At 40.4% G+C, this 20,499-nt stretch overlaps 1 protein-coding gene across 1 annotated transcript in view; it reads right to left on the bottom strand.

Moving 5' to 3' along the window:
- Positions 1-5,734: 5,734 nt before the first annotated feature.
- LOC106954386 (transmembrane protein 151B-like) overlaps positions 5,735-20,499 on the bottom strand; it is an 18,364-nt gene continuing 3,599 nt past the window's right edge. Inside the window, exons 2-6 of the mRNA XM_015043852.1 lie at positions 14,561-14,902; positions 13,808-13,942; positions 12,473-12,612; positions 12,312-12,351; positions 5,735-11,742 (exon numbers count right to left, since the gene is read on the bottom strand). Of these exons, the coding sequence (XP_014899338.1) occupies positions 10,552-11,742; positions 12,312-12,351; positions 12,473-12,612; positions 13,808-13,942; positions 14,561-14,902 (1,848 nt within the window). The 3' untranslated portion in view covers positions 5,735-10,551. The remainder of the gene's footprint in view (positions 11,743-12,311; positions 12,352-12,472; positions 12,613-13,807; positions 13,943-14,560; positions 14,903-20,499) is intronic.

Raw genomic sequence — 20,499 nt, 5'->3', positions numbered from 1 at the left:
AGGTGTTTTATTTGCAAATTTGCATTTATGAATATAAAATTTAGCAAAGAGTATTAGTAAGTTTATTATAAAGAAAACCACAGTGGGTTTAGTTACACTTCAAATCAAAACACTCACTTCCTCTTTGTAAAAAGGAAGATTTTAAACACAGCCTATAAGGTACTGAATGGTGTTACGTCTGAGTACATCCCAGTTAAAACCATTTAAACCATTAAAAATCCATCAAGTCATGGAACAAAAAGCAGAAACAAAACAAGGCCAACCTGCTAGCTTATCCTCTGAACTCCCTGAAAACCTGAAAAGAGTAGAAGCCTTTTGCTTGATTAAACATTTCCTATTAATTTGTTTCACATCTCACTTCACTGCTCTTACCTGTAGTGCCTGTACGAGTGGTGCTATACAAATAGACTTGCCTTGCCGTTTACCAGCGTTACCTCTCAGTCAAGAAGAAGATGGGCAAACACCTGCAGCTGTTGTCAAGAACTCGGCAGAGCGCAGACAACAAAGGCAGATCTGTAAAGCAACATCGAGCATCAAAGAGTCTGTCAACACCAGCAGCTGAGAGGCTGCAAAGAAGCAAACAGACGCAGATATCAGAGCTGGAGAACAGGGATGGCGCTACAAAAAGCTGTTTACGCTGGTGTCACTTCCAGCTCTGTTAACCAATCAAGAAGACTGCCGTAAAGTCTTTCAGCTCCACTCACCGACATTAGAAACTGCAGCAGCAGCACCTCATGTTTAGTTATTATTTATTTGTCTCGTTCGATCATTCCTGGAAGAAAATACTAGTTTTTTTCAGATATTGTGAGCAGTATAAATGTTTCAGGCAATACCGGCGCATATTTTCTGTTTGAAATTTGACCTGCATGAAAAATATAGACTCCAGCAGCTGTATGAAATAAGATTTTACAGGAGAGAATATAAAAATAAGCACTTTAAAAGTGGTTAACCCTAATTCTTCCAATCCCATCCCTCAGGACTCGTTCGTTTTGTGCTCCATCTGGGCTGCTTGGGCACATAAAAGATTATTCTCTCCGAATTGCCATAAAAAACAAGATGCATGAATATATCTTTACATTGTTTTATGAGTGCAGTTAGCGTCAGTCCTCACTGAGAATATAAAATCACTTCTGAAAAGCTGTATTTAAAAGTAAATTGGATGTTATTTGGACCTGACAAAAGACCAAAGTGGCAGCAAAAGGAACAAGTTGATTTTTTCTGATACTTTTTAAAAGTTTTTAGATCAATATGGGAAGCGCTCTCACTTTTTTTTTTTTTTGGACAATTGTTACAATGCGTAACTTTGGCAACCATGTGTCTATTTTCTTTACAACTGGGAGCAGCTGATTAGCATCTCAAAGGTTCTAATAACAGACAGGTTCACTGCAACACTGACTGCTACTGGACATCCTGCCTGAAGATACTTGATGTGCTTTATGACATTTAAATTTCCTCTGGGATAAAAAATTTATTTTTGAATAGAAAATTTAATGTTAACACATTTTTTGTGACAAAAAAAGTGAAATGCTTATAAAGAAGAAATGCTAACGCTGATAGATATCACGTGGTTAATTTATTACTAATCACCCAGAAGAACGGGGTAGTAAAATAAATCAATGGTTTCAAGCCATAAAAAAATGTCAGAATTACCCCTTTATCCTGCAGCTTTAGAACTGATAACGTTAAGTATAATCCACTAATTAACCTTTCAAATGATCAGGTGTCCAGGTAATCAATTTAATGAGCCAACAGAGATTGACCAAGTTGCTTACTGATTAATAATCCCTTTTCAAGCCTAGATTGGACTGAATTTGGTTTCTCTGATTGGTACTGTGGCCCATTGAAGCACAAAACACAAATATGAACCAAAAAAAGAAAAAAAAGAAAAACATTTAAGCTGATAGAAAAGGTCCAGATAAGATTTATTTTGTGTTGGCAGCCACTGAGGTCCACTGAGATTTCAGTTCCTGTCTCTGTGCTGCTCTCTGGAGAGTCTGTGTGTGAAGATTAAAGTACGTTTCTAAAGATGGAAGAGATGAACGCAATCACAATAGGAAGGTTTAACAAAGACCTTCTGCATGATGCAACACCTGATGTGAATTTCAACATACGATGAGGATGGGGACTCTTACCTCTGAACCATGAAAGGATTCAAAGACAAAGGACAGAACAGACAGACGGTTCTGCTGTTGTCTGGCCTCTTCAGTGTAATGTGTTGTTTTTAGGTTGAGTGTGTTTTTGTCGTGCAACGAGGTTCAAGTACTGAAACTTCATTGCATAGTATTTGGTTTTGTTTTGTTGGTTTGCAAAAATGTTCTTTGTGTTTTGTTTGTTGTCCTTCTACAGAAATGTTTTCAATGGAGGTTACAGCTGCACTAACAAATAACTGAACAGTGTAGGGTGTATAAAACAGAACCAAACAGAAAATAATGCATTTTTAATCCAGTTTTTCTCCATAATTTGTCGGTCAGACTATATAAAATATCTTAGATGGTCTCGATAAGTAATTCTTGGGACTTTCGGAGTGTTTTCTAAAACTTTTTCATTCATTTTCATTCCAGTCCTCACACCCTGTGTTGAAAGCTTGTTGTGGAGTGCAATCCTTAAAACACATGGGTCAAACTCACCATAGCTTTTTATATGGCCCTCTCAATTATTTACAATTATTTAATTTTAAGAATTTATTGATATGTCAACAGTTTGGGAACAGGTTTTATCAATACATTCTGGCACAACCGGCCCCTTAAGAGCATGAATGATCTTGATTTGGCCCAAAGCGAGAATGCGTTTGACACTACTGCCTTAAAACATGGAAAGTAGACAAAAAAAAGTATTAAAAAATGCTAAAAGGTTTGGTGAAACAGAAAGTAACGTCACCTGTAGTGAGTATGTGATGCAAAACTGTTGTGCATAGTGCAGGTATGTTGGGATAAAGAGTGTACATTCTGCAACTGCCTCAAAATAAATCGTTTTGCTGTGAGGTATTGACTTTTTTTAGCTACTGATCACTTTATCATCTAAAACTGAAAGTTTATTAATCTATGCAAAGTCAATGAGTGCCATCTAGTGGTCACATAACAATCAACAGAATTGCTGTAATTTTTGGACTTTATGCCACTACTTTTTTCCCACGTTTTGAACCATGCGGCTTATTGCATTTCCAGTTAAAAAATACATATATTTTTTAATTTTGTAGATGCGGCTTATATTGAGGTGCGCTCTATAGTCCGGAGAATACGGTAATCAGAAAGTAGATTAGATTTATTTCTGCTGCTTTGACAAAGGAAAGCAACGATGCAGGGTTATTTTCTAACAGCATCATGGTTTGTCTATGACTCAAAAGACAAGAAAAAATTGTGATTTTCTTTTTAAACAAACATCTAAAATTGTATTTTCTTTTAGTTTTTTTTTAGCTAAATATCTTAAAAGCTTAAAAATTCCTTTTTGAAAAATCTAACACCTGCAGCATCAAACACAGTAATATTCTTTTTAAGGGACCCTCGACTAACTCCACTGATGATCTCATTTTCAAATATATGTTGTTTATTAGTTTTTAACCCAGAGGACATTTCACTAGACGGCATATAAACAAGACAGGCTGTTATTGCCCTCACACATCACTGTGTACAACAACAACTCTGACGTGATTATTAAAGGAGGGGAAGAACATAAAATGCATCGGGATGATGTTCAAGTCATCCAGCAGCTTTAAATATTTGCAGAGAAAATAAAGCAATACATAAAATGCTCGAAGTTGAAACAGAGAGGAAGAATAATTTTATTCTCTAACTATAATGTGTTTAAACTGACTGACATTAAACATATTTATCATTTACTGTCATGAAATCTGTTTCATTTCTTCTGTCTGTTTTGCATTAAAGCACTAAATGGCACCAGCAGCTTTAGTTTGACAGGTTTATTGCCTGTATTTTCTGTAAACAACTCATTTGTTTGCATGAAATATGTTACATGGCTGTCAGAATGAGATTAAAGTCATTGCTGCTTGTTGATTTGCTGTACCTAGCTATTTGAGTTTAGTCAAATGGAAATTTCTACATATTCTACCAACTGAGTAACTTCACTGAATGAACAAACTTGGATGAAAAAAATCTACATACCTGCAGTTTTTTTTTTTTATGAACGTTTCAGAAGTTTTACATTTAAATAAATTGATCTGGAAAAATATTTCACTTGCTGTTTTACAATTATGTTATTTAATTACCAAAATATCCACATAATTTTATATTTTCGTCCATCTTGAAGATGTAATTTTAAATATTAAGTTGATGTTATGATTAGCTAGTCAGTACTAAGTGGCCTTTTTTCCTCTTACTTGAGTACAGCTACTTTTAACTTTTGTTAGAGTGAAAGTGTGCTGAAGTAGTGACACTTTTACTTGAGTGCAAGTTCTGGGAACTCTTCCCACCTCTGCTGCAGAGGACAGACCTCCTCACAGCGTTTCTCAGGGCGAGTCCAGCCAACCTGCACGATCTCGTTTGGTCGTCATGACCAGAGGTGAGAGTCAGAACGTGGACAGACCAATAAATCAAGCTTTTCTTTTTTCCTCAGCCCTTTCTTCACCTCAACAAACTTCAGGAGCCTTGCTGCACATCAGACTCAATCTGTCCCACCGCCACTCGTAAACAAGACACCAAAGATACTCCAAGTCCCTGGCCTGAGGCAAACACTGACCCCTGACCTCACAGGGCCAGTCCACCGTTGTGGAGGAGTAAGACGTCAAATTGAGAGCCGACTCTCATCCCGGCTGCAAATCTCTCCAGTGTACGCTGAAGGGTCATGGCCTGGAAATGTCAAGCAGAAACAAATCAGCCAGCAGAAACAAAGATGTGACCCTGAGGTTCCCAAACCAGAGACCCTCCACTCAATGGCTGCAGGATCAGATGCTGTCAATGAACGCCTCAAACAGGATCAGTAACGAGGGGCAGAGCCCAACCCGCACTGGAAACAAGCTGGACTCGGAGCAGAAAATGAAGACTCAGCTGCTGCTGACAGGACAGCTCTATAAATTATACTGATATCGTTATACGTTGCTGAAAGTCAGACAAATCTGGTAATCATTTAAGATTGTTCTGATCTACAAAGTTTTGGGGTTTCTTTTCAAAGATTGAGCTAAAGAAAGAACCACAAAAACCAAAGGAAAACTTTTAAATATTTTCAGAAAGTTTGAAACGCCAGACTATTTAGACCAGATTTGTCCAAAGTGCAGCCTGAGGGCCATTTGGCCTTCCAGCACAGATGGTTGATGCTGAATCACGTTTTTAAGAAAGAAGACTTTATTGCTGTATTTACTGTTGAAGGTACGCTATAAAGTTTTCTAGGCAGGGAAAATAAAATTCAGTCAACTTCAAAAGAAATAGCAAATTGGATGCCTGTCCAAAGAAAACCTACTAGTTTTCAGTTTTAGAGATCAGTGATTGCCATTAAAAACTGCAATCAGTGAACCCCTAATTTTTTCCCAACCGCTTCCAATCCATTTATCGAACCATTATATATACATTTATTTCTTTTCTAATTTTCATAAATTATGTAAATAATAATAAAGAAGCGCTAATCTAATGTATAATGTTTTTTGAGAATCATATTCTACCCTTTTCCCATCTGTGGTTCTGATTTCCTGATCAGACCAAATGATTGGCTGTGAAAGCTGCAACAAAACGTGCTAACGGTTTCAGTTCAGACGACGTGGGTGAAAAACGAGGACCACAACCCCGACTGTCTTCCACTCTATCACTTTATTTGTGTCATATAGATCAACACAGCCAAACAATGAGTGTGTTACGCTGTGGAACATGGAGGCTCAGTCACAAAATGTAAACGGTCTTTCTCTAATGGTGCTGTCAGCCCAGTGATTGAAGCTCCCATTGCTTGTGATTATAAGTTCAGCAACATATACAAGTCCAGCCAGAAGCAGGGATATGAACTACATTGCTTTGTAAAACATTCAGTCACAACTTAAAGGAAAACAAGGTAGCACCACATAGAGTACGTATATTCCCTTGACTCACAGGTGTTACTTTCCAGAACTTTCCACTTGTTGTACAAATAAACTTTACTGAAGTTATGGAAAATACCATCCAGGTTATTTAAAGTAACTTCTAGGTTCTGGGTAAGTACCTGACAAAGTTAAGGAAAGTACCAGGTTAGTTCCTGAAAGTAATATTTATGTTTTTTTTTACCACACCTGTTGCATTTCACATTGACGGAAAGTATTGAGTAAGTTCTGGAAAATAAGCTTTGGTTATGAACTCAGGTCACTTTCTAAAAGTTACATGTTACTTTCCAGAGCTTCTGGAATGCATCTGGGACAAGACCCTGCTATAACTTTTATATGACTCAGAAGATACTTTCTAGATATTACCAGGCAAGTCCAAAGAGTATTTATTGAGTCCCACCAACTTTCTGGTAAGGACTGCAACAATCTCTTTCTGGAAAGTTAAAGGAAAGTCTTTGGTAAGTTCCAAAAAATATCTCATAAACAAGTTAAAGGAAATTACCTGTTGTTTTCTGAATATACCTGCTGATACTTTAGGTAGGGGTCCAGGGAAGTTTTAGAAAGTACCAAGTAATCTCTTCAAAGTACCACTTAAAGTCCAGAAAGATTTTTAAAAAAAGAAAAGTAAATCCTGGTAAGTACCAAGAAAGTATCCATTTAGTTCTGGTAAAATGTTCAGTGAAAATCTCTAAATCAGGAAAAAAATTAAGTAATTTTATGTAATGCTACCAAAAATGGTAAAATCAGTAAAGAGGACAAAAACTTCACTAGCAACCCAGTCGACCGGTGGTTTTCCAGCCACTGAACACACCTGGTGTGACATCACTGACAGGTACAAGTGTAGATGTTAGCCATACTTCAGTCTCAATGTTGTTTCCTTCCTGGTCTATTTCAGCCTTGGTGTGCTCTCTAAATACATTATGACAGTCACAATCATTAAGGCTTTGCTGCCCTCTAGTGGACAAAAAATGTCAGCTTTCAAATTAAGCCAAAGACATTACAACGTGTTAAAAACATTCTGGTTGGATTTACACACAAACTGCAGCCAAATACACAACATAAACAAAGACAACAAAACGGTGCGTGTTAGAAACACTGGCCATCTGATAAGTGCTCTCTGTACATATATGATTTAACTATTTATGTGTTTTCTTTCTGTATTATAAATGTTCGACTCTACAGCTTAGGCCAGACTATTGAAAACAACCTGTTTACATCTGTATGCACTCACGCTTTGTTTTTTTGCTTTGGCGTGTCAATCAATTTGCAGAAGAGGATACATTAACTGAAGAACCTGAGCAAAAGATGTTGGCAACCTAAAGGCAACCTCATCTGCACAACGCCATGCTTGAGGAGTGTGTGTGTGATTACATGTTGAGGGTTGCCATATTTCCATTCAGGTAAGAAAAAAGGCTGATATATTTGCTATTTTACTGCAGTGATTAAGCATGCAAACAGGCATGATGGTGCGTATGTTGTGTAAGACATCATGGGCAAAGAATCCTCTTGGCACATCTGGAGCAACACGTAAGATAATAAAACTGCGTATAAATATTCAGCAAGAAGTGCTAAACACATGTCTCAACACACAGAAATGAACAGATAAGCAGTGGACCGAAACAGTAATTTTTACAAAAAGAAATAAAACTTTACAAAGGCATTTGTGTTTTCACTTGACCTCAGATATGAAGATGACGTGTGAGCAGCAATTTACAGATGGAAGTGAGTTTTCCTGCGTTGAGAGTACATTACATACAGGTTTCAGCTGCACGTGATGAACAGAGCAGTGAAAGCAACACGTTGTCCTAAACAAGTGAACGCAGCAGCGGCGTTGAGTGCTTTTTATAGTGCTCCTTTCTGGTTATGATAGACAGAGAAGTCCAGAGGCTGAAGCAGTGATTAATGTTGTAAAAATAACTGCCTTTAACGTCGTCACATTTTCAGTTTTGTCCAGCTCTGTAGTTGCTCAGAAAGTCTCGTCCTGGTTACTGTTAACTTTCCGTCGGTCTCCTTGAGCTGAGCTTCCTTCCTTGTCCCCACTTCAGCTTTTTTTATTGTTTTTATTTTTTTTTTGTGTCTTTTTTTCCAATATGGCTACAGAAGATCCATGAACCAGATTCAGCGGATGGGAAAGTGTGTCAGGATGTGTCCCCTACATCTAACCAGGCCAGCGGTCTCCGCTCCACTTTCCCAGAAAGTTGCACTGAGAGAACAGTCAGTACCCTTATTTGTTTGTCCTCTTCACACAATTTTTTTTTTTGGATGTGCTTTTTCATGAATGTGTAAAAAGTAAGCAGAGGCAGCAGGAACGGTCAGGATAAGCTTACCTAACTAATTCTTGTTGCTACGTTAGCAGGTTTAGTGTGCTTTGTAGAGTAAATACAAACAAAGCACAGATGGCGGTCTGTGCAGACGGCCTTTCCTGGGTCCATTTTCCAAGAAAACAAACTCAGAAAGTAGGACAAAACTCAGAATCCTCCAGGATTCCCGTCTGTGTCTTTGTGTTGGCGCTGGATCCCAATTGATCACTACTGTTTGATATTTTTTCAGATTATAGCTATAATATGCCACCTTGGTAGTAAGCGTGTGTTTCCATGCATTTCTATGCCTGCAAAAGTCTTGACACATTTCACATTAAGGAAATATTAAGGATTTGTTTCTCCATAAGCAGGAGGAGGTAGCAGCTTGCCCTAAACCTACCCAAAGCATGTTTCTACAGGGCTGGGAATGATACACAGTATAACACCGGGGGGTTATTTTATTATTCTCAGTGATTTCTTCTTCTTCTTCTTCTTCTTTATAAAATCAACAACACCAGCATAACTTGACAGCTTCCCATGCAGTCCAACATGTTGGACTTAGAAAAGGGAGGGATATTTCATGCCTAAACATGTATTTAGATATATAAGCTAACAAGAGAGACACTTCTCTGGATGTTTTCAGTTCATATTATACAGATTTATCTTTGGGAAAATGCTACAGATTATAACAGAACTAATGTAAAGAAAATGGGAATTTACCAAAATTAGGTTTAAGACATAAAAGGCTTTCTATTTTTAGTTCTGCCTCACTATAACATTTCAAGTTGAAACTGCTGCACTCACATTTTTTCCTAACAATGTGGATCAGAACTTTAGCAGAAATTATAATGTCTACCTGAATGCTGTCAGAATAAAACTCTCTTGAATAACAGTTTTGGTCAGAAAAATGCCATTTTTCATAGTCTAGTTACAGTAAGATTGGAGTTCACCACAGAGGGCTTTTAAATGCCTGTGTAGAGTGCCAGTCTGCTAGGTCTCCAATGTACATTGTTCAGTGAAAGCAAGGAAATTTTGAAAAAATCTTGACATCATGATGCCACGGTCCAGTGGAAAACTGTGCCACCACTACTTTCGTCTTGGGTGGTTATTGTGTTATGCATAACATTATACATCTTTGAGGAATTTCAGCTGCGTTCTCGGCTGTGTATTTAAGATAAGGAAATAAAAATAACTACTGAGGGCTACAAGCCTGAGCTGAAGATGTATGTTCTTCAAATAAACCAAACTGGAGGCATCCTAAAATGACGTTCTAGGAGGAAAGGGGTGAATGAGAAAAGGTGATAAAATGGCAGAAGGGCAGAAGATGGCTGGAGCAAAGAGGGACTGAGTTGGAGAGGCAACGGCTGCTCCACTTTTTATGGCGTTCTCTTTAATCGCCCTCCTCCAAAGCAGTAATGGATTGAGTGGTCGGGAAGTTAATGGTGAAGTAAGACAGCATGACGAGACGAGGAGGAAATCAATGTAACTCGTCTTTCATTGGCACAGATTACTGTAAGAGGAGCTGGTCAGGTGCTGTTTGTAGTCATAAAAATGATTTGATCCATGATTTGGAATGGAATAATCTGGTTTATTAGCTCTAAATAATCAGAATCATGCGATTTAATAACTTGCATTGTGTTTTCTACTCTCTCTGATTTTTTCTCTTACCTCCTTTGGCTTTTTGTGGTATAAATTAATAAATATTGTTAGCTCATCTCGCTGTATCATAATCAATGTTTAATCGATGCTTCAGCCCCCTCAGATATCCACTCCCAGTTCCTCTAACGCTGTTTGTTTTGTAAAGAGAATATACTTTCACTATTGTTCAGTGGCTATCTTTAGCACAGTTAGCCCCCCCACTTTACCTCCTGCATAGATATATCTGGAAACACACATTTCTAAGCCTCCCGTCATCCTCACCTCCTCTCAGTAAAGCATGCAATTTCAAGGATTTACTTGCTCTCGGTCTTATCTCTTGCCTTCACCCTGGAACAACTCTGATCTCTTGAACTTGTGGGTTTACTTATGGTTGACGGGATGCACTGCGTGAGCTCGCCCCCTCAATCCGTTTGTCTGTTTATCCTCCCTCTTCCGGACCTCTGGTTCTACCTGCATCAGACCCGAGCACGTTTCTCTCTTTGCTCTGCCTGTTTCTGTCTGAACCCGCTCCTTCCCGCGTGCGCAGCGTTTTCTTTCAGCTCCTGCTCAAACCGTCCTGCTTTTGATGCTTTTTCTGCCTCACATGTCATCGCCAGCATGGCAGCTCTCCTCTCCATGGATGATGAGGACGGGGAAGAAGAAGGCGTCCTGGTAGGATGGAGGTCGATCTCTCTCAGCCTCCCTACTTTCTCCTCCTCCTCCTCCTCCTCCCTGTTCTGCTTCCTCGTCTCTCTCTCTCCCCCCGTTTTCCCGTCTCCTCACCTGTTCCTCTTCCTCCTCCTCATCGCCTTCTCCTTCCAGCACCCCCCTGGTCTCCTCATTGTTCTGTCTGGAGCCTATTCCTAAGAATCCTCCGCTCCCTCCGCCGCCACTGCTTCCTCCGCCTCCGGTCCCTCCTCCGTCCTCCCTGCTGCCTCCCAGTCCTCCTCCGATGCTTCTTGAATGAAACAAGTTGTTCTGTCGCCCACCTCCGAGTCTCCCCAGAGAGAACCCGCTGCGACTGAGCACCAGCCTTCCTCCGATGCCTCCGCTGCCCGGAGCCGCCGCCCGGATCCCGGCGACGGTGGCGTTGAGGAGGGCGGTGGTCCCCATCGGAGCCCTCAGCCTGGAGGGCAGACTGGAACTCGATGTGGTTCTCCTGCACCTGGGGCAGCTCTGCAGGAGGTAGGCAGAGTTGAACACCACAGGCAGAGTCAGGGGTGGTGGGTGGGGGGCTTGGGTGGGCGTGACCCCTGGGGGTCCGGAGATGGGCGTGGAGGCTGTGGGGTTTGTGCTTCCACTGGATTCCAGGTCCATCAGGAGGGCCTCGGAATAGCTGGGCACCATCTGCTGGTTGCAGCGGATGTGCCACTCCAGCTCCGTCATGTCCACCGTGTTGACGCGGGAGATGGCCCTGTAGCTGGTCCCGTTCAGCCCGAATCCCGTCCCGATTCCGTTCTCGGTCCCTCCTTCCACCGCGTCGCCTCGCCCGCCTCCACCCTGTCCTCCCACGACGACTCCGCCGCCGCCGCCGTCCTCCTCCTCGCCGAACAGCTTCTCCACGTGGTAGTGCACGTACGCCGTGCGGTACTCTGACACGACCCGCAGCGGCCATGACAGGAGGAAAGCCGAGGCCAACCAGAACACCCGGTGGCGAGAGAACCACGGCTGACGGGCCGGATCTGGGAAGGCCAGGATGTGCTCCCGGAAATCCACGTTTTTTAGGTGCATTCCCTCCCGGGCCTCCATGTAGTCGTCCAGCCCTTCGTTTTCCCCAAAGAACCGCGCTCGCTTAAATCACAGAGAAATAATAATAAAAAAAAACACATTCAGTTACAAATTTTGTGAGCTTTTCATCCAATAAAAATCCTAAACTTCAATTGTTTTGATCACTTTCATAGTTTGAAAATCTATGAAAGAGGTTTGTCAGAATTTATCAACATTTGGCTTCAACCATCAGGTCTTACTAGCTGAAAACCGGCATCACAACAGCCTGAATCTGCCACCAACGTGTTCACATTATGCAGTGCCTAGTATTTTGCACATAGACAAAAGCTAAAACTTTGGTCTCACCCAACCAGTGCCCCAACTTTCATGTTTTCTGCACTTTTGGGAGGCAGTTGACTTTGTCTGAGCTTTCGGTTTGCAGTTGTGCCATAACAAGGCAGCTCACAAACACACAATAGACTTTTCTTAATAAAATATCTTGAAAACCATGTAACTTTTCCTTCCTGTTTACAATTATGTGCTATTTGTTGTTGGTCTCGCTCATAAACACCAAATAAAACACCTACTTTTCTTCTGCAAGGCACTTTGTAAGCAGCTATGAAGAAGAGTTTAGCACACTTTCTTCTTCTTACCTGAGTGAGGTAAGCAGCTTCAGCTCGGGCACTGGAGAAGCTAAAGCACAGAAATGTAACAAATTAAAAGAAAAATCAAGTAATGATCAGCTTCGCTATCAAACTAAATTCTAACTCAACCAACTACAGAGCAGATTTGTACTTTATAAGTCTGGTGGTACCTGAAACACTTGGTGAAGCGGAGGCGAACAGCAGGGTGGCGCTCCAGGTCCAGCAGCTCTTTTGACACATCTTTGACGCCGTAGCGGGCGTAGTCAAACTCTGAACTGGAGGCATGAGTGTTCACTCGCTCATGGTAGACCTGAGGAAAGGTGAAAGGTTAAAAAGGAGAGAAACAAAATTATTTCTCCGTTTGCTTAAGAACTCGAAATGTAAAAAAATTAGCAGATCTTGTTTGGTTTAGCCATTCTTTTTTCAGTAAAACAAATGTTTCTGTTAATGTTCCCGCCTTAGACAACAATAAAGACAATTTACATCTTCAAGTACACAACATGAACGAGTGCTGGTTTTTTGACTATTGCTGAGCTTCTATCAATGTTTTTTATGCACATTTTGAAGTAAAGCATTAGAAAAGTTGATGGAAACAGAAAAATTTGAAATAACTTTCCAAGTTACACAGAAAAGAATGTTTGTACACTCGTTTAAGGTGGCTTTTGACTTTTCCGAAAGAGTTAATGAACTAAAGAAATGGGAATAGAAACATATTTTCCGAATAAGTCCTGACATAGCAAACATTTACCTTACTTGACTGATCAGCTTGTTTGCTCTGTTAGAATTACAATAGTATTTTTCTTTACCTCTCTGGACATCATGTAACTTTACTGATGCTAGTTGACTTCACTTACAATTACAACTTTCTAGATTTTTTTTCTCTTTTTTGCGACATTGTAAAAATTTTCTCAAAATTTACAGCACAATTACATGGAAACATGGTATTACCTATGGAAATGTACACACACTTCCCTGGACAAACACCAAACTTTTAGTAGGGCAAACAAAAAGATTAGTGGTTTATGTGTACTTTAGCTGAAAAACACATAATTTGAATTTTCTTTTCTGCATCATTTTAAAAGTTTGCTCAAAATTCACAATAATATTAGATGAAAAGATGGATGGGGACTGTGCAGGATTGGCTAATGGAACGACATGTTAACATCCTTCCCTTTTACAAATCCTGTGTTTCCTGAATCTGTTCTGCACAACACTTAAAGCTGCTCTGGGCACCTGCTGGCCTGTGCAGAAGGTGGTTGCTATGGAGACTATGGCATTACACTGACGGAGACGCTGCTAACCAAGGATTTACATAGCTAGCTAAGGTAACTGCCTGCTGGTTGGGCATGAAGAGATGAGCAGATGGTGCTCTCCCTGTCTGATCTCCCGACAGCTGAAGGAAGATGCTAATTCATCGAATCATATTGACATGAGAAATGTCTATACTTATACTTGCTGTTATAAATTTGACAGAAAAGTAATGAATAAAGAAAGAGCCCCCTCACCTGTGTGGTGGTGTATGCATCTCCATTGCGGTATCTGGTCACCTGTCTGGTCCTCCTCACGTAGTGGTAGCTGATGGCCTTCCACCAAATACATGGAGTGGCCTGCTGGAGTCTCTGCACCCGCTCATACACTTCCTACCAGACCGAACCAGTTCATGCAAAATGGTAGAAAAAGTGAGAGAACTTCCTTAAAAGACAGACCAGCAGGAACAAGATAACTATTGTTTGGGCACAATAGTCACAGCGGACAAGACAAAGTTTAATTATACCACAATGACTGTTGTTGTTTTATTTTGCTACAAGCAACTAAATCATTTTCCAGGAGGGAGTTTTTTCATTACAGAACAAAACAGCCAGGCTGAGTCAGGTCAAGTCATTTTCTACTTGATGAGGCAATAATTCTTCCAGAAATGATGGAGGAAATGTGTACATATTCTCTCCCGGAGAAACAGAATGACGCATTGATAATTTATGTGTACTTTAGCCGAACTCCTTATTTTAGTCGCAGTATTCTGGTGGGAATGTGTGGTCTTTATTACCACAAAGTGTGAACACAGAAGACAAAAACAGATTACATAATGCAGCATAAAAGTACAGCAGTTAAAAGCCAGTCTGAATAAATGAGTCAAACTTTTTCTTAAAGAATCAGTAGAAATAACATGAAAGCATCCTGCAATGTGGGGGGCGGGCGCTCTGAAAGATCTGTCTCCTCTGGGAGAGGAACCAAAACCAATGCAGCTGCATGTCGGATACCTGGAATTCAGCGTGAGCCAACATGGCCGTCTTAGAGAAGCAGTGCCAGCACTCCACCAGGTAAACCACGTACAGCATCGCCAGGAAGGCCAGCGGGATGTAGACGTAGCCGCTGGAGCACGGGCTCTCCAGGTGGAGGATGTCATTGTAGTAGGCGGCGGACGTGGCGTCGTCGGCGCCACCAAGAGGCATGGAGGAGGAAGAGCCGAGGACGGGCACCCGGCAGAGAGCGCACCAGGCCAGCGTGGCAAAACAGCCGTACATGAGCAGCGTCAGGAGGAGGCACTTCCAGTGGGACTCTCTGCACAGGGAGGAGGCCAGGGACTGCTGGGTGGGCTTTTGCTGTGGGAGCAAACAAATATTAGCTACATGTTTCCTTATGCAACACGACGTCCACCCTGATACTCAAAACTGCAATATAGGATAGGCAATTATCTTATCATTTATCGTGATAAATTTCTTATGGTAAGAGCTTTGACTTATCGTTATCACAATAAATTCCAATTAATGATTGTTTAAAATCCCAAAAACTGTTTGCATTGTCAGGATTGATAGTTTTATTATTTTCTACACTGTTTGTTCAATGAAATGCTTAGCTTAGTGACACAAATCACACTTCTTTATGCGACAGGTATCGTAAAGAATATGGGAATGTTTTTCAAGTGTGTGTTGGTGGGGCTATAATTGCTGGTACAACAGTTACCTAAAAATGATCAAACAAATAGTTCTTATTGTCACTTTTATCATAATCACAAAAGTACCGGTAAATATTGTGATAAAATAAGTCCATATCGCCCACCCCTAGTGCAATAAGTAAAGCACCATGCATAGGTGTTAATATTTTATCATGAGAAGATTTATTTTTTGTCAAGGAAGGAATAAAGATGTGCTTCAGGCTGACGTCTGGTAAAGTATTAATAACCTTCCTGTTTGGTAAACAGTGTCAGATTTCCAACCAAATGTGCAGCCGGAGGCCTGGACCAAAGGAACGCATTAGAACTGCTCCATACCCATCTGAGGGTAAGTGCTGCACATTAGACACACACATGCACACACACTGTTTACAGTGCATTCAAACACACAACCATAGCTAGTGTGATATGCTTCCTTCTCCGTCCACATCCACGTTCTCAGCATTGTAATGCAGCCAGAGGAGAATATGTGAATAATTTAGATGAGCACGATGCTTCTAGACGGTTCCCCAGCCAACTGACTCGGCTCCAACATCAGCAGCGCGTCGGTGCTGATGCAATCTGTGCATCAGTAACAGAGAGGCAAAAAAACAAATAAATAAAGCTCGTGTCACACAGTTTAAGAGGGAAGACGTTGGATTTCATCCCTGATAAAGACGAAGGAGTGTTTGTTTCCTGTTTCACTTCGTGGGAAGACAAAAAAAAAAAGGAGATGACGAGTCGGGAAGGAAAAGCAGATGGGATGACACCAGTGTCCTTCTCTCCTCTCAGTCAAGTCTGTCAGCATCTATCCCTCTATTTACCTCACACACGAGCCTTCATTCCCTCAATCACTACCACTCGCTCCTTCTCTCATACACACTCATCTCTTTTCAGCACAGTTGAACCACAAGGTGATATTTGCTGGCGAGCTGGACACAAAGGCTTTAGATTTTTCTCCTGTATCTGCTGATTGTCAAGGGCAACGCTGTGAGGCAGAATCAATGGGACCGCTCAACCAGCTGTTCACCGTGACAAAAATAACCCCCAAGAAGCAGCTAATAAAAGCAGTCACTTTAAAAAAAAGACTGGTAGAGCATCTTCCTTTGGTTCTCTTGTAATCGTTCTCCTTTTCTTAACTTTTCTTCCCCAGTTCCTTTTTACATTTTAGCATGTTACATCCTAAAACTTTGATTTCTTGGGGATTTTATGTAATAGACCAATGCAAAGTAGTGCATAATTATGAAATACACATTATACATATCTGAAAGTCTGAAAAGTGTGTGGCGTATATGCATTCAGTTAACACTTTGCAGAACCACACAACTTACAGCTGCAGGTTTTTAAGGGTGTCTGGTTTTAACATCTAGAAACTGAAAGTCTAGAAGTCAACTATAAAGCACTTGCTGCAAGTATATCACATAAAAGTACAGCAACAGATTGACAGCATGAGATGAAACACTTATTTATTGCTATACTTCTATCTTGACTGTAATCGGATGCTCTGAGTGAATATTCCTAGTTAGCTGGATTTGATCATTCTGTCCAAGGTTTCCCCCAGAAAACTGGCTAAGCCTGATGGTTGGGGCGCTTGGCAGTCATTCATCAAGCGGCCCGTCGTGTTTCTGAGTTAAAAATGTTGAAAGTTGACAGAAAATTTGAAAATATCACTTGATAATTATGTGTTATTGAAAGATTGGAAGATTAATACCTGAATACCAACTATGAAGTCTTAAAAAATGGAAACATTTTTAAAAGACTTACATAAATAAGCAATGCTTAGCCTGGTGGGGGCACAAGTAAAGTCTGGTGCCCGCCAGACTTATAATACATTGAGGTAAACCCTGGTGTCAGACTTAAAACTGAAGTGGAGGTTTGATGTGCCGTTACTGCATTTCAAGCAAAATTTAGTGGATTGTTTGCTTAAATGTTATTCTTTTGTGAATTTGTGATAAAATAAGTTTCTACAGGACCTGATGTTTTCTTTTCTGATTACTCACCAATGACAGAATACTCAATCACTAAACAATAGTCTTTTCAATGAGATGTTCAAAGCTTGGGATGTTATTTTATACCCCAACTCTCATTTAAACTACTCAACAACGTCCTCCCTGGCCTGTCTGATGCATTTTTTGATCTTTATGATGGTGTTTGTTTCTTTAAGTTCTCTAAAAACCTCAGAAGAATTCACAGAACAGCTACATCTTACTAAATTAAATTACACACACACGGACTAATTGCTAAATCGGTGAAGGCAATTGGTTGATTTGGATTTTATTGAGACGTCTACGTCTTACATAAAAAAGTAAATAAAAGTTGTGAATACTTTTGCAAGGCACTGTATAACCTCTGACTCTTACTTCTACCTTTGTCCCCACCCATAGATCTCCTCTCTTATTTCCTCTTTAAAGCTCTGTCTCCAAGTGGATTGATTGAGCTGACAGAGCAGAGAGTGAGGCGCTGAGCAGCATCTGAGACAGAAATTATCCTAAACTTTAAAAGTGCAGGACAGGAAATGTAACAAATAGCAGGTGTAGGAGATTACACATCACCTCAAGAAACCCATCTGGTGACATCTTTCCCCGTCTTCCTTCTCTCCACGTTTTTAACTAAATATCTTTCACACTTGCAAGTATCCAGCTAGCCAACAATTTCATCACGAGTCTGCAACAATGCGGCCAGTGAGGCAAAAATCTGCCTCAAGACAGGAGTCAAATTATTCGTGTTGGCACTTACGGTGCCAGGTCCCTCGGGGAGGGAAAACAGGATGCAGTGTGGGGTCACTTAGCAACAGAGCTGCATCTCAAAGCAGCAGCAGTGCCAATAATATAAACAAATACGAAAATAGAAGCAAGAGTTGAATTTGCACCGACAAAGACAACTCTAGTTTATAGTCAAACAATGATTGCAAAACCAAATCTATTACAATTTAAAAAAAAAATAATAGATTTTGTTCTAAAATCTATCAAGAAGCTTCCACAAGTACAATTCTTAACTTGAAGGACAAAGTGTTGTACTAAAGTGGCAAAACTTTATTCTGTTTGGCAGCAGAAAATGTCTTAAAAAAGCAAGGTCAAAAATATGTCTTCTCATTCTAAAGCCCAGTCAGCACAGCTCTCCTCAGTTATAAACCAGTAGTAATTGCAACGTAGTACCAGTCTCTTTTTCAGAACGTACTTTGCTGGAGTTTCAAGTGTGCTGAGTCAGACTTTACTTTTTTAAATTCATTAAGACAAAAGTGACAGATTTTGTTAACTCCACTGTGACACCTTAAGTGTTTAACATTCCCTGGACAATAAACTGGTTGTCACAAATCCATGCATTAGTTATCACTTGGTTAGATTACCGTAATGCACCTAATGTAGAGGACAGTGCTTCGTCCAGCTTGTCTCCAGAGCCAGTAAAATGATGCAGCTCAGTTTTGGTCCCACAACGGGTTCTTCAGCTGTGGAAGTAAAAGAAAGTGGTGCAACACCTGCCCTAGCAACAGTTTAGCTTTGGAGTTAAGGTAAAGATCTGCTTCAATTATCACCAAACTTTGACAGATCATATCAAAGGATTACACGTTTGATGTATTAAGTGAAAGTGTTGTAGCTGCTAGCTAACTAGCCTGATTGGTCAGAAACCAGAAGGTTTCCAAGTCTTCACTATGATTTTATTTTTCTTTCGGGAGAATCTGTTTGGGAATCTTACTTTCTGTCACAAGATGGTTTCAATTATTCTGTAAGAGTTGCCTCAGTCAAGCTTCAAGCGATCAATGATGAATCACTCTTCCTGAGGATAATGTAAAATCTACAAAGCCAAATTTCAGGGGGGGTCAGTTCTTGTTTTGCTTTTTTCCCAAACTGCCCCACAAGCAATAAGAAGAAGCTGTAGCAATAATACCATGTACCCCTAAATTTAGATGGAACAAATTACAGTATCAAATTTATTCCAGAGCATCCAAAGCCTGAACCACCAGCTAGCTTATTAAACAGAGTACAGCAGTCAGGGTTGGATACTTAAGCCCAGGTTCTTATTTTAGGTTCAGAAAGCTTTTAACAAGTCTGTGCAAACAGATCTCCTCATCCTGCAAACAGACTAATTTTTTTGCCATAAACTGCATTTGCTATGCATTGACATGCTTCCTGAGTTGCTTTGAACATATTTCCTCATTCTAACAGCGTCGGAAACATTCAATTAGCTTTCTACTTCACAAATTACAAGCTACAACTACTGATGAATTGGGTTTTGATAGCAGGTGTACTTCAGATCCGCTCTTTGCACATAGTTCTCCATCTGTCCACTGTTTTCACACACCTTTTCCAACATAAAGTGCTTAATAGAATCACTCTCTCCCACATTGATTCTGTGCTCGAACTGATTCAGCTCGTTAGGTGTGACTGGAGCGGCTATAATTAGCTGCCCCAGTGCGTGGGTGGCGAACGAGGTAGGGAAGTGAGGAAAATGTGCTTTTGATGCCTGCAGAGCACAATTTAAATGCATTTCCTTTTATCGGGACTGGATTGAGCCCTTCTCGAGTGTCAGGGTACCAGCTGCAATAACAGATAGATTGTTAGCACTTACTGAGGTAGCCATGTGTCACCACAGTCTAGCGGTGACACAAACATTATCCCTCTGCCTGAAAATAATCGTCCAGTGTAATTCTCCCACTATAAATGTAATTCGACAAAAGTATTAGCAGGTAAGTCAAAAGAACAACTGCTTTCATAGATGTCACAGAAATAAAACTGAAAAAAACTACATACATACATATATATATATATATATATATATATATATATATATATATAATTGCTTCTTTGTGTGCTTTGGAGTTTCTGGGCTGATAAATTTTTTTTGCGAACCGATAAAAGCTGGTAGCTCTTGAATTGCTACAAAATAAAGCTGTATTTCCCTCAGCATACTGGTTGTAATGTTGACACATTGAGATGCCATGAGACCTAAATTCTGAACATCATGGCATGGAGTGCATCCCAGTTTTCCATGTCTGGCATATAAGCATTCATTTTAACTTTTAAACTGGTTCTATTGATCCTGTGTCCAGACAGAGGGATAATCAGTAGCCTAGCATCATAACCTGTTTGTTCTGAAGATCCTGCAGCTTCCACTTCGTCTTCCTAACATGATGCCTCCTTACCCTGACTCTCATACTGATAGGAGGAACCACAGAGCTCTGTTAGGTTAAAGCTCATCTTCTGAAGTTGGGATGTTTTTCCTCCAAAAGGTTCCAGAGGAATCATCTCAAACCAGATGTTGGGCTGGATT

The sequence above is a fragment of the Poecilia latipinna genome, unplaced genomic scaffold (assembly GCF_001443285.1).
Source record: "Poecilia latipinna isolate Pla-1442-1.1 unplaced genomic scaffold, P_latipinna-1.0 Scaffold651, whole genome shotgun sequence".
Classification (NCBI taxonomy): Eukaryota; Metazoa; Chordata; class Actinopteri; order Cyprinodontiformes; family Poeciliidae; genus Poecilia; species Poecilia latipinna.
Note: the sequence above shows the minus strand (reverse complement) of the source record. Positions and strands in the feature narration are given on the sequence as shown.